General features: G+C 40.5%; 2 protein-coding genes and 1 pseudogene across 4 annotated transcripts; all 3 read left to right on the top strand.

Moving 5' to 3' along the window:
• The first annotated feature begins 583 nt into the window (after nt 1-583).
• LOC137958506 (pentatricopeptide repeat-containing protein At3g03580-like) lies at nt 584-1118 on the top strand. Its single transcript, XM_068805559.1, has 2 exons — nt 584-873; nt 1013-1118. The coding sequence occupies exons 1-2, from the start codon at nt 584-586 to the stop codon at nt 1116-1118; spliced, it is 396 nt and encodes a 131-aa protein (XP_068661660.1).
• Nucleotides 1119-1769: 651 nt separating this feature from the next.
• Nucleotides 1770-7410, top strand: LOC137960221 (uncharacterized). Of its 3 annotated transcripts, none has more exons than XM_068807772.1 (11): nt 1770-2090; nt 2465-3330; nt 4521-4606; nt 5262-5384; nt 5476-5558; nt 5701-5831; nt 5992-6041; nt 6161-6253; nt 6355-6416; nt 6749-6855; nt 6935-7410. In XM_068807772.1, exons 2-11 carry the CDS (start codon nt 3121-3123, stop codon nt 6968-6970), a joined length of 981 nt encoding a protein of 326 aa, XP_068663873.1. In that variant the 5' UTR covers nt 1770-2090; nt 2465-3120; the 3' UTR covers nt 6971-7410. The 3 variants fall into 3 exon arrangements, with proteins under 3 accessions (XP_068663873.1, XP_068663874.1, XP_068663872.1); XM_068807773.1 differs by having other exon boundaries at nt 6325-6416; nt 6778-6855; XM_068807771.1 differs by having other exon boundaries at nt 6325-6416.
• An 870-nt stretch (nt 7411-8280) lies between these two features.
• LOC137958502 (putative disease resistance protein RGA1) lies at nt 8281-11760 on the top strand (annotated as a pseudogene).
• Nucleotides 11761-13516: the final 1756 nt, after the last annotated feature.

Genomic DNA, 13516 nt, shown 5'->3' with positions numbered 1-13516 from the left:
GGTACAAAAACCGCTAAACCTGTATGCAAGAGTACCCTTCTGTTATACCACCGCCGAGGAACGTGATTTTGGTTCAGTGAGTTAATCGGAAAGTTCTATAATTGAAGAGTTTATTTAGCAAAATCTGGATTTCTTTGCCCTAAATGCCCCACTCTGTTCAAAAAGAGTCGTTCTCAGCTAATAGGACCCCTCCTTTGGAGTTTTCTCCACTCGAAATTGCAAATATTGTCTCCTTCCATCTCAAAAGCTCTGGCAAGCAAAAATGATCGTCAAGAACTCCGCCAGCTTCAGTCAATAACCATTACTTTGGGTCTCCAAGAATCTGTTTTTTTCCTCTGGTAAGCTCATAAAGAAATACGGGGAGCTTGGAAATTCCACCACTGCCTTTCGCTCTGTTTTCAATCAGGTGTTGCACTTGAATAACGTGTTCCTATGGAATTCAGTCACAAGAGCATAAACCCGAAATGAGAGATTCCATGAAGCGCTATGTTTCTTCTCGGAGATGGGAAAACTGAAATTATGCCCGGAAAGATTTACCTTCCCTTCAGTCATAAATTCATGTCGTGGTTTACTTGACGTTGAAATGGGTTGGACTGTTCATGACCATGTAGTGGAAATGGACTTCGGGTCGGATTTATACATTGGGAATGCTTTAACAGATATGTATGCTAAATTCTGTTGCTTGGATCGGGCTCGTAATGTGTTTGATTTAATTCCTAAAAGAGATGTGGAGTCGTGGAACTCTATGATATCTGGTTTCTGTGCGAATGAAGAACTAGAAAAAGCTCTAGGATTCTATTTCCAAATGAAAGTACAGGGACTGGTTCCAGATTCTTTTACAGTTGGTAGTGTTTTTCTTGCTTGTGGAAATTGGTAGCTGTCGGTGAAGGTGAATAACTGATGGTCTTGCCATCAAGATTGGGATAGAAGATTATGCAACAGTGACTATTGGTCTTATGGCCAAGTACTGCAAATCTTACTATTTAACTGATGCCATAAAACTTTTTAATAGGATGGTTCAGAGAGATAATGTTTCTTGGAATATTATGATTTCTGGCTACACTCAATCTGGTGATTTGAAAGAGGCCATCAAACTGTTTCAAGCAAATGAAAGATGAAGGTATCTTTCCTGACATGGCTACCTTGTTAGGAGCATTGCCTGCTTGCTCATTTTTAGCAGCAAAGAGGCTCAAGAAAGAGATCAATGGATACTTTCTCAAACATGCTTGGGAGCATGAAGTCACTGTAGCAAACTCCCTTATTTATATGTATTTAAGATGCGGGAATTTGGCAAATTCTGTCCATGTTTTTTATCATATGAAAGAGAAAGATGTAGTATCATGGTCCATGGACTACTTTAATTTCTGCTTATGGCAAAGGAAGGATACATTGCCAACAAAAAATTTGTTCTCCACGATGTGGAGGAAAATGACAAGAATGATATGCCGTGTGGGTACAGTGAGAGACTTGCGATAGCTTATGGATTGTTGAATACAAAGCCAGGGGCTTCATTACAGGTAATGAAGAACCTTTGGGTTTGTGGGGATTGTCATGTTGCAATTAATTATATTTCGAGGATTGTGCAAAGGGAAATTTCAGTCATAGATGCTGACCGTTTTCATCTGTTTAAGAATGAGTCATGTAGTTGTGGAGATTATTGGTAATAAATTAGTCTTTTAGGAAATTCAGATAGATGAATTGAAGAGTAGATTATCTGAACAAACTGGAGATATATGAAGTTTCTTTAGCTACAACCCAGGCGGTGGCAAGTGAAACTTGGGAGGGTAAGTGTTTAGGGAGGCTCGCGGGAAACTCTTCTGATTGTAGATTCATCATCGGTCATCTTCAAATGAAGCAAAGGAAGCACAGATAAAAGTTGAAGAGATCATAAGCAATTCAGTCTGCATTTACTGAGACCCTTGGTTATTCTCTTCCTTGATTGAGGACAACTTAAACATTTGAAAGCTTTTGCACAGTGGCAAGGGGTTATTAATGAGGCACACCTGTAGGTCAGAGATTCCACAGAAGCCTTAATGTCACTGGACAGAGGCAGTATGCTGTATCTGTGTGCTCCTATCACTTAGCTTCTGGTGAGTTATACTCTTGACGCTAAAAGATGCATCTCCTTGTGCCATTTCATGCTTGTTGTTCGTGGCTTTCATTGTGCACACCGTAGAGCGTGTGAATTAATTTTTTATTTATTTTTGTTTTCCATGAGTTATCTCTCTTAAAGCTGTAAATAAAACTTTTAAAGAGATTGTATATATCTACATTTTCTCCTCTAGTTTCGATGTCATAGATTTAGTCTATTCAGCTTACAAACAAGATTCAATATGGAGTGTAATTATGCAAATATGCTTTGTCCAAGAGTAAGATGTTACCTCTGTTGCATTTTACCATCGGTGACTGTGAACTGAACAGTGTTTGATTGTGTTTTTTATTTTGTTTTATTTATTCAACTCAGGAGGATTTTATCTGAAACATTTGATATTGGAAGTCCCAAACAAGAGGGGGCGGCAGTTTGAAGATCTTAACATCAGAAACTTCCTTCGCGTTATTTCCGTCTCGAATTTCAGCTCTTCATAATCGTCCAACGATTTGAAAAATGGACAAGCGGCAACGTAGTCCCATTGAAGAATAAGAGGAAAATAAAAAAAGACAGATAGAAGCAGACATTCAAATGTGAAAGACAGGGAGTTAGCTATGATCTTCAGCAGCGAATATTATGCAAAAAGACAGTCCATGGCGGAGACTGCTAAAGGACGGGGGGTAATTGAATGGATTGAAAGCTTAGCTTTCAAAAATTGCAGGCGATGATCAACCGAGGAGAGATTACAAAATCGCAAATCGGGGCTCGGGGCTCGGTAGATCGTAGAATTCGTAGACGGAGGAAATCGGCAGATTTCATTTTTTTTTTTAATTTAATTACTAGAACACCCTTACAAAAGGTCAAATTTCTCTGAACGACAGAAAACCGATATTTTGCTACTCGTATGATTTATGTCGGATAGGGTGGTTTGGTCACTTCAGTGTCATTCCTTGGAAAGAACCGTAAATTAAACCCGGTAAACGGATGGACCTTCCTGATGTTTCAGACGCAGTGAAGCAAAAGTAGAGAGAATGTCGTTGATGCAATCAGCCGTTCTACTTACAACAGCCAAGCTCCCAGAGTCCCTTCTTTCGTCTCAGTTTCGACTACATCCGACTGTAATCGCTAGAAGACCTGGTGGATGGGGGAAGGCATCTGATATTTCAGGCGTAAGGAGATGGGACACGCGGATTCTCTGCTCCCAGTCCAGCCAGAGAGATAACGGGAGTTCATCAAAACAGGTTGGATTTCTTTTTCTCTAAATTCTGTAGAAAAATGCATATACCCTGTTCAGTGTTTCCCCGCTACTGCCGTGGAAGTGAAAGAACAAATGCATGTTTACGGGACTTACTAGCTGTTGTTCCCCTCGTTTTCCGCTTCTCGTGGTTAGATGCCAATCTACTGGTTCTGAACTAAATTAGAGCAAGCATAACATCTGGTTCTGGACTAAATCAGAGCCAACATGACATCCTTGGTTGGGGCATCTGAAAACTTCGACATTTCAGCCATTCTAATCCAATGTCAGAAAACAGTGGTTTTGTTGAAGGGCGGAAAAAGGAGATTCATTGGATTTTTCTTATGGTATCTTCTCGTTCGTCATACAGTTTCTTATCGCTCCTTTCTCTCGTTTGACAAATTGCTTAAAGAATTCAACTACCGTAAAAATTATCATGAATTACTGAGTTCTGGCAGACAAAAAGTCCTTTAAGTTACTCAATTAACAGCATTTGCCTGATATAAAAAAGAGTTCATGGAGGGATTGCGGAGTCCACTTTTTAGTTAGTTCTGTCAAGAACTGCATACAATTTAATCCTGATAGTGCTTTCTGATTAAATGCTATTATTGCAATAATGTTCTCTATAAGTGACACACTTCAGCAAATTCCTGTGGTATTGATTTTCAAGGCTTTGGTTGGAAAATTTGAAACCAAAAACAGCCAAGGCCATACTGCAGAAAGCGAATTTTTAGTCTAAATTAAGCAGTGTGGAAATTGAATACATTAATGCGTTTTGTTAAAGAAAGAATACTTGTCTTTTTTGGGTAAAAAAATTATTTTTGGCTTGAATTTTGCTTTCGCTTTTTTTCTACAAGAAACACAAAATTGTTGCTTTCAAAGTTTATTGAAATTCCTTATTTTAATTTGCACTGAACAAAAAACTGTAGAGGTCATTGAATCTCTTCATTGCAGTGTTTGCTCTTCATTGAACATCTGCATTAATCTTAAGGAACTTTGATGAATATGGTAATATTTATATGAATTATAGCAGAGTGGGGTTATAATAACTTTGAGGTAGTTTTCTCATAATTTCTTCTATTTTATTTCAATTGTGAGTTCTTCCACTCTATAGCTGGAGAAGTGTTTTGGCGCTGGTCTATGTTACTGGTCCTTTTATGGATTACTTGTTGTACCTTCCCTGATACTTTTTTGCAGAACAAGCTAAAGTCCCCTTTGCAGTCATGGGATGTTCCTTGGGATTGGAAGGTTACTTTATATGTCATGATGCCATACTTGTTGAGGTGATTCCTTGCATTTTTTTCTCTGTTATTAATCAATTCTAAAGGAAAGCTTCCAATATTTGATCACTTAAGTTAGGTGGCAAATAAAAGTACTTTAACAGTCATGTGGTTTGCCCGGAGTTGGTTGTAAGTGCATGGTTTGGTTCAGCAGTAGAATAGTACTTTACATTTTAACAGAGACTTTTTTCTCTATAACTGTGTATTTTGACCATCTTCACCAGAAAAAATAAAAATAAAAATATAAAAAAACTCTATATTTGATCCTCTGTTGCTGTATGCCCCATTTTTTTTGGGATAAACAAGCTCCTTACTGTTAAAAAGTGTTTTACTCTGAAAGATGTTAGTCTGCTTTCCTTTTTCTAGAAGTCAATTATCTGAGAGGCAAACATCACCTGCTTCAAAGTGGAATTGCCTGGAAGAGTCAATTTTCAGAACTTATATGTTAATACATTTTTTAATTTTTTGGAATAAAAAAAGCTTGGTAATTCTATGCTACCTTTGGAACTTTAGTAATTTTTTTTTGCTAAAAACCCATTTTTACATATCTCCAAGAAAGTCTCCTGAAGAAGGCCTCTGAAGGAAGGAGAACACTGTGCTTTTGAATTTTTGTTTATACACTTGGCTTTCTGTATAACTACTAAGGATATCTTTGCAGCATTTTTTTCTCAGGATTTGTTGGGTCATCACTTGTAACAGCTTTTCCAACCGTTTCAGACAATTTGCAAGTGAGTTTAGATGATGTTGACGAAGTAGCATTTCGCTTTTTCATGGATCAATTGTAAGCCTGCTTCTTTTCAGAGTTCATTATTTGGTTGACACTTCTATGTTGTGTTATTATCCTCTACTGATATGTTATTATTTCTGTTCAGATTTAAAACAATGGCAAAGCTTTCAATTTTGTATCTATTTGTGAGTCCTCACCAACCCTTTCCAGATGATATTTTTTCCTACAGTAAGTACGCTTCTTTTTTTCTGCTTTTGTGAGTAACAAAGGTCAAGGGCCTCGACATGTAAATCATGAGTCCTGACAAGGTTTTCTATAGTTTCTTTTGAATGTTACTAATCCAAACTTTTGTTGTTGTAAACTATAACAGAATGGAGCCAACCACTCAATCTTCGGTGTGGTTGGATCATCTGGGGTGGTGGAGGTCTCATTGTTGCTTTGAGTGTTGTTTTTCTCATCAAGGCGCTACTGGGCCCAGTTGCTGGTCACACACAAAATGAGGTTCATTCTTCTCTTTTAATGATGGTTGGAAATCAAATTACGGTTCCTTGTATGTGCTGCAGAAGTATATCTCCTCCAATACTCCTGGATGAATGAGAATGGCAATATAACCTGCTTTTGTTGTGTGCATTTTACAACTTTCATTTTATTGTGGCTGTAGGGAGAGTCTCTGATGAGATTGTTACCCCTAGTTGGTGCATCACAAGTCAGGTAATTATTTTGACCAAAACCTATGCAATGTGAGATTACTTAAATCACCAACAATCTGTCTGATAAGTTTCTTATTTTTTGTCATGATGGGATTGTTGCACGACTTAAATTTGGTCCAGTACTATTTGCCTACTTGGTGTCCTCAGCTTCCTAACTCCTCTTTGTGAGGAGACTCTCTATCGAGGCTTTCTGATGACATCACTTACGAAATGGTGAGTTTAGTCCCTACACCCAATACAGTCACAATATCAAAATGAAGTTAAAAGATTGCCTTGCTGGACAGGTTTCCCATGCCTGTATCGCTTGTAATTAGTTCAGCTGTTTTTACTCTTGCTCACCAGTCTCCTGGTAAATCCTTGGAGATCTTCTCTTTTGGTAAGCATATCTGGCTTCTTTTATTTTGAGAGTATTATTTCGAGTACATCTATGCTATTTAGCTTAGCTTAAACCTGGTCAATGATTTCAAATGCACGCCAGTGGTAAAAGGAGAGACTATTTCGAGCATACAGCAGTGATTTCCTCTAATCTACACCAATAACAGAGAGTGTAATTTGAGAAAAAAATTGAGATTGGTATATGATGCTTGAGTATCTTCAAATTTTGAACATTTATTTTCTTCCTCTCTCTCCTTCTGGAGCCTACGCTCTTTTTCTTCTTTTTATTTATCATCTTTACTTGAAGTTTTGACTCTGTGCTAACTTCTATAGGGATAATATTGGGGCTTGTTTATGCTCAGACCAGGAATCTTGCTGCTCCAATAGCCATGCATGCTTGCTGGAATCTTGGAATCATTACTACTGTGATTTTTCTTCAGGTAACTGAATGCTAGTATGACTACTTTTGCACTGATGGATCACGGGAACATCACTAACTGAATTAACTTACTTTTGCAGTCACAAGGTTATGATATCCATAAGTATGCCCTATGACTTGATTAAACTCGGATGCTATTTGATCCTATTCTCTGTCGATCAGTGTTTACAAACATTTAAAGTAAATGTCAGTTATTGGGTGCAAAAGGTATTACGAACTGCCAAATGAGTGCTAAAGGCAACCGGTCAAGGATGTGCGTGGGTTTGGCCGTGATCATGAACGCGCAGTACCTCGGATCAGATGCAGTTATGCGGGGAAACAGGCTCCTTCTTGTGTTGTCTAGAGGTTCATATGAGTTATAATCTCTGCAAGTGGATCACTTGGCGCTGAGAAAAGGAGAGAGACATTGGATCTCTTAAAGTTGCTGTTTCATACTAAAGGTACCTCTGATTGGTTCTTGAGTTAGAAAGATCCATGAAAGCCACCAGATAGAAAAAATAAAAATGTTCTAAATACTCCAGGCATATAAATTGAAGTTTAACCAAGTAATATAGAAGAATTAGCATGCCTGAAATTGCATAGTTGGAATGAATTCATTGAAACTCAATTAATAGGCAATTCACAAGAAAAACAAGAAGAAAAACTCTATCAGTTTCTTCCGTAAGTCATAGATAGAGACGCTTCGGTGCCATCTGTTGACTTTTAATTTTAAATGAACTTCAGAAGTTGAGTTACATTCTTTGTCACCCTAAATAAATGGACGAAACAGGTATGGTTCAAAATTTCAACTTCTGAAGAATAATTTGCAGAAGATAAGAAAAGAAAAATGTTCTATCGAGGCTCATCTCATTATCTTCCCCTACGTGTAGCCGGCAATTGAACGATCCGACTGACCTTCCTGGTACTTATCAAGGCCCTTTTCTTTAATGCCAGTCCGTCTCCAGGAAGAAGCAGGATTTATCATTAGAAACAAGACATAGTCTATTCTCTTAGTCTGTATTGACTTAACGTTAATTATTCATTATGGTTGTTATCATGTACATTTTCCCCTTAATCACGGAAGATTTTATTAGTTTCTGTGCAGAATGTGCGTCAGCTTCACCCTACATGAACTGTTGCCGGCAATTGAATAGGAAGGTCATGGCGGTTCACTTTCATTTAGTCAGCAAAATTGAGTAACATATCGGAAATTGGGGATGAAAGAACCTCGTATGGAATCCTTCAGAGAGTTCTTAACAGATAAAAAAATCAAAGACAGAAATTCTTGACTTCAAGCTTTCACCAATCTCTGATGCAATGTTTGATTGCGTTAAAAAGACGTGTATAAATGAAGCAGATGCAAAGCCAAAATACTCCACCAAGAATTAAGAACGTCCGAGGCTTCTGAGCGTTTCTGTTTTCTCGGAGCCTTGGAAAGAGCCTAGTCATGACGTCGGGGGAAGTATTTCTAGTGAACTTTTTGAGAGTAGTTTTGGACAAGTTGGGTTCCCCTCTCCTCGTCGAGCTTTGGCTGCTGTTAGGAGTCAAGAAGGAATGCCAGAAACTGCAGAGTACGCTGTCGGCGATCCTTGCTGTACTTGATGATGCGGAAGCACGACAGGCCGAGAGAGCTGTGAGTGATTGGCTGCGTAAGCTCAAAGATGCAGCTTATGAAGCAGAAGACATACTGGATGAGTTCGAAATATCAGCGCTGAAGAAGAAGGTTGAGCTTCAGGACTGCATGAACAGCACGGGCCGTGGTAAATCCAAGGTAAAAGACTTCTTCTCTAGCTCGAACCCACTACTAATACGCTATAGAATGGCACATAAGATACAGGAAATCAAAGAGCGGTTAGATTCCATTGCAGAGGAGAGAACTAGGTACCAATTTAATAATGGAGTTCCTATCAGCAGGATTGAGAATCCCAGACCCCAGACTTTCTCCTACGTAAACGAATCCGAGATAGTTGGAAGAGTAGAAGATAGATCACGGCTAGTAAATCTATTGCTCAGCGAGGGCCGGGAAGACGGCATTTCCGTGATCCCTATAGTAGGTATGGGGGGTCTTGGAAAAAGCACCCTTGCTTAGTTAGCCTATAATCATGAACAGGTGAGCAGCTACTATGAGCTGAAAATATGGGTTTGCGTATCCAATGATTTTGATGTGAGAAGGATTATAAAATCCATTATAGAATCCTTTGGTTCGAGCGGAAACGATCTCTCAGACATGGATCCAATGTATCATCTCCTCCAGAATATGTTGCCAGGGAGGAGATATTTGATTGTTTTGGATGACGTAAGGAATGAGATTCCGAGAAATGGGACAGTCTGAGAGCTGCTCTGAGTGTTGGTTCAAGGGGAAGCAAAATCTTGGTCACAACTCGCAGTGAAAGGGTTGCATCAATCATGGGAACCCTTCCACGGATTAATTTGATGGGGCTATCAGTTAATGATTGTTGGACCTTGTTTGCTCAAAGAGCACTCAGAGGGAGGAGGGTAGAAGAGATTAGAGATTTTGCAGCCCATGGAGTTCAAATGGTTAGAAGATGTGGAGGTGTTCCTCTGGCTGCGAAGGTGCTGGGAAGCCTGATGTACTTCAAGAATGGGGAACGTGAATGGGCATCCATTGCCAACAGCGAAATTTGGAATTTGCCCAATGTTGAGAATGGAATTTTACCTGCGTTAAGATTGAGCTACGATCATCTTCCATCTCATCTGAAGCCATGTTTTGCCTATTGCGCGTTGCTTCCCAAAGATTACAAAATTTCAAAGACGACGCTAGTTAAGCTCTGGGTTGCAGAAGGTTTGGTATCATCCGGTACTACAGGAAGCACGCAGTCGGAGGAGATCGGAGTTGATCACTTTGAGGATTTGTTGTCGAGGTTCTTCTTCCAGGACGTAGAGAGAGACAACAACGGCAGTATCATAACATGCAAGATGCACGACCTCTTATGTGATCTTGCAAGGTCCATTGCTGGCTCTGAATACTCTAGAGACGCAGAAAGTCTTCATGAAACAACCCGTCATGCTTCAGTGAGTTCTAATCAAAACAGTTGGTCGATGGATCTCCAAGCGTTGCAGAAAGCAAAGAACTTGCGAACGCTACTTTTCTGTAATGCAACTGTTTACACTCCAGAGGTTCCCGGTGACATTTTCTTGCACCTTAAGCATGTAAGAGTGTTAGATTTAAGCCGGACGTTTATTCAGGAATTGCCAGAGTCAATAGGCCAGCTGAAACACCTGAGGTAATTTAAAAACTTCACTTGGGTAGTTACCTCTTAAATTTGATTTAGCGTTCAAATAATCGAATTGGTTGTTCTCAGGTATCTTGATCTTTCTAGTACAAAGATCGAAAGACTACCAAATACCATCTGCAACCTACACAAGCTGCAGACTCTGAAACTAACAGCTTGCGACATCAAGGAGCTACCAAAGAACATGAGGAAGATGGTAAGTCTTCGACATGTTGAAGTGGATTGGCAAAAGTTGTCGACAAAGACACCAGCTTGGCTTGGGCAACTAGTTAACCTCCAGACGTTGCCACGGTTCGTGGTTGGCAAAGAGAAGGGGTGCACGATAGGAGAGCTGGGCCCTCTGAACGATCTCCGGGGCACATTGGAGATTGACAATCTGCAAAATGTCACAAATGAAACAGATGCCCATAAAGCAAGGCTAAAAGAGAAGAACAGCATCACATCTTTGACGCTGACATGGAGTAAGGTTCCAGAAGATCGGGACAACCTCGGGGAACATCACGAGTCCGTGCTTGAAGGCCTCCAGCCACACTCAAAGCTTAACAGGCTGACAATCAGTGGTTACAGAGGCAGGACATTTCCTGGTTGGTTGATGAGTACAACTCTAGACTACTTTTTCCCTTACCTGGTTGCTGTAGAACTTTATGACTGCGCACAGTGCGATCATCTCCCGCCGCTGGGGCGGCTTCGGTTTCTCAAGGTTCTAAAGCTGGAAAGATTGCACGGATTGAGGTTCTTGACTCGGGACCCTTACGGATTTCTGTCGCTGGAAGAAGTTAGCCTCAACGATATGGCCAATCTGGAAGGTTGGTCTGAGATGAGGATGGAACGACGTGAAGCTCTCGCCCTTGCGCGTGTTTCCAGGTTGACAATCGAACATTGTCCAAATCTACACAGTTTGCCACAGCTTTCTTCGCGTTCGCTTCAATATTTAACTATTAAAGACAGCAATGAAGGTCTGTTGTCAAGGTTGGATGTGAGTGCCTTTGAATCATTGATATCTCTCTCCATTAGCGGATTTCCATCGATGGAGCAGCTGCCATTGGGCAATCATACCACCCTTATGATGCTGGAAATAGTCAAATTTCCCAGTTTGAGGAACCTGCCATTTGATCGACTCAAAGACTTGGTGACCCTGAAAATCGCCGACTGCCTGGAGGTAGGCTCTTTGCTTACAGGGTTGGAGAACCTCACGGGTCTCAAGACCTTGACGATCAAAGACTGTCCAGGCTTACAGCCATGCCAGTCCGAAAGCTTGAGGAAAGTTCCTATTCTAGATGTAATCAACTGTGGGCATCTAAGGTTCATGGAAGTGGGAATGCAATACCTGACCGACCTGAAGCATTTGAATGTTTGGAACTGTCCGGAACTAACAATATTGCCTCAAGGCATGCAGAACCTTCCGGCCCTCACCTTCCTGTCCATTTCTGACTGTGAGAGCTTGGAATCGCTGCCGGAATGGATCGGAAGTCTTGAGGACGCTGGGCGTGTTACATATGTATAATTGCCCGAGAGTCACTTGTTTTTCTGCAGGACTGCAGCGCCTGTCTCTGGAAATCCTCCTCATTGGTAGATGTCCACAGTTGCAGCACCGATGCGCAAGAGGAATTGGGAAGGATTGGCACAAAATTGCCCACATTCCAAAGATCTTTAACAACGGCCGATTCATATGATAATCATTCCTGAATGAACAGGCTGCTAGTACATACCTCAACTTCCACCTCTCTCTGGGCCGGATTTCAGCATAAGCGCAGCTTCTTTCTTCTCATTCTCTGTCTCTTTTGAACCATTTTTGTTTGAATTTCCCCATCTTACTTCTCATTTGTAAATAGCCAGCCAGCTGATTGTTTTACTTGTTTCTCATTTTCATTTGTTTGCTCAAGCAATTGTTTTCTAAAAAATCAGTCCCGTAAAATATCTACTCAAACCAAATGGGAAGCGTTTGATTCGATGAAACGAAAATCGGGAAAAAAAATGCACTAAAGCAGACGACGAACATCGTAAATGACTAAACCGGTAAAAAATGGATAAATTAACAGGACGTGATGCGTCTTAACCTGGAAAAATATGTATTCAATCGGACAATAACGTCTCAACGCGTTAAAAAATTCACCTAGATAAAAATACTTGTTAAACCGAACGAGTCAAAGCAGGTCGAGGTGGATCCGAGCAACTTAGATACGAGGTAAGGATTGGCTGTTAGCTTGGTAGCAAAAATTCGAGCCGATGTTTGGCCGAAATACCGGATATGGGGCGATATTTCGGTCGTTGTGCGCTTTTTCGCTTTTATTCCGTTTCTGATCGAAAATTAACGCTTTTATTCAGTGTTTTTTTTATTCCGTTTCGGTCTTTTTCGCTTTTATTCCGTTGTGCGAACATTGAACGTTACATTAATTCCAGGTTCTGTTTTAGTGTTCTCACTGCTGTCTGCTGTTTTTTGCGTCAGTCTCCTTTAGATCGTCCATCAGCACGGAGGAGCTTCTGCATGGAATATCTTTTTCTTATGTCCGGCCTTCAGAGGTCGCCGCGCCGGCGTGATGGAAATTCCCGCCAACCATCCACTGGTTCAGCATCTTACCTGTTTAGGTAATGCGATCCCGGTAAGAATGCACTCAATTTGTTTGGAGTCTTAGGTAACAAACTTTAAACCTTTTCGGGAAATGCCTCTGTTTCCTCTGATTTTTCGGTGAGGGCGAAGATGGTTATGACCGAAGACCCAATGGGTCAAAAGCTACGCTCATGGCCGCTACTCGGTATCTGCAAAGCATGGGTGACTGAGCCGAAACAAAGAGGAGAAAGATGGGGGTGTCTTCACCCATGTGGCCATGTTTTGGAATTCGAGAAAAGCTACACGCCTCGTTTGACCGTAAATAACGAAAACCATCAGCAGCATTGTAGCCCTGTGCCAAGCTAAACCGGTGATCCGGACTCGTGAATTCCGATCAATTTAATTTCAATGATCTTTGTCGTTTCGATTATGTGATAGTTCTCCTACTGGTCCATTATTTATGGTGGATGAAGTGGATTGGAGGAGAGACATGGAGGTTGTTTTTCTTTTCGCTGAAGGAGATACGAAAGTCTAGAAAATCAAAATAGATCTTCAACCTAAGTTAGTTGTAAGCTAAGTTGAGGTTCCCGAGAACTCGGGTAGACATTTGAAAACATTCAATAGAACTCCATCGTCCCCGATATCAAGTTCTTCTGCAATTAAGAAGTGCATGTGAGGATTAGAGGCTGAATAGGCCAAAGGCATTTAACCCTGTGCACGCTGTTCAAAAACCACTGCATAGCAGTTCAGATCTGTTGTTATATTTTTTTGTTTTTCTTATATGATCTGTTGTACCATAGAATCTACATCTATCTTGTTCAAGAACTTTTCTCAGTTTCGCCAAGTTGCCTTAGTTCTTACTTAGCAACAAATTCTACTGA

Source organism: Aristolochia californica, unplaced genomic scaffold, assembly GCF_029961685.1.
Source record: "Aristolochia californica isolate CCGP_79_NKW_82.1479 unplaced genomic scaffold, dmAriCali1.0.hap1 SCAF_3, whole genome shotgun sequence".
Taxonomy (NCBI): domain Eukaryota; kingdom Viridiplantae; phylum Streptophyta; class Magnoliopsida; order Piperales; family Aristolochiaceae; genus Aristolochia; species Aristolochia californica.
Note: the sequence above shows the minus strand (reverse complement) of the source record. Positions and strands in the feature narration are given on the sequence as shown.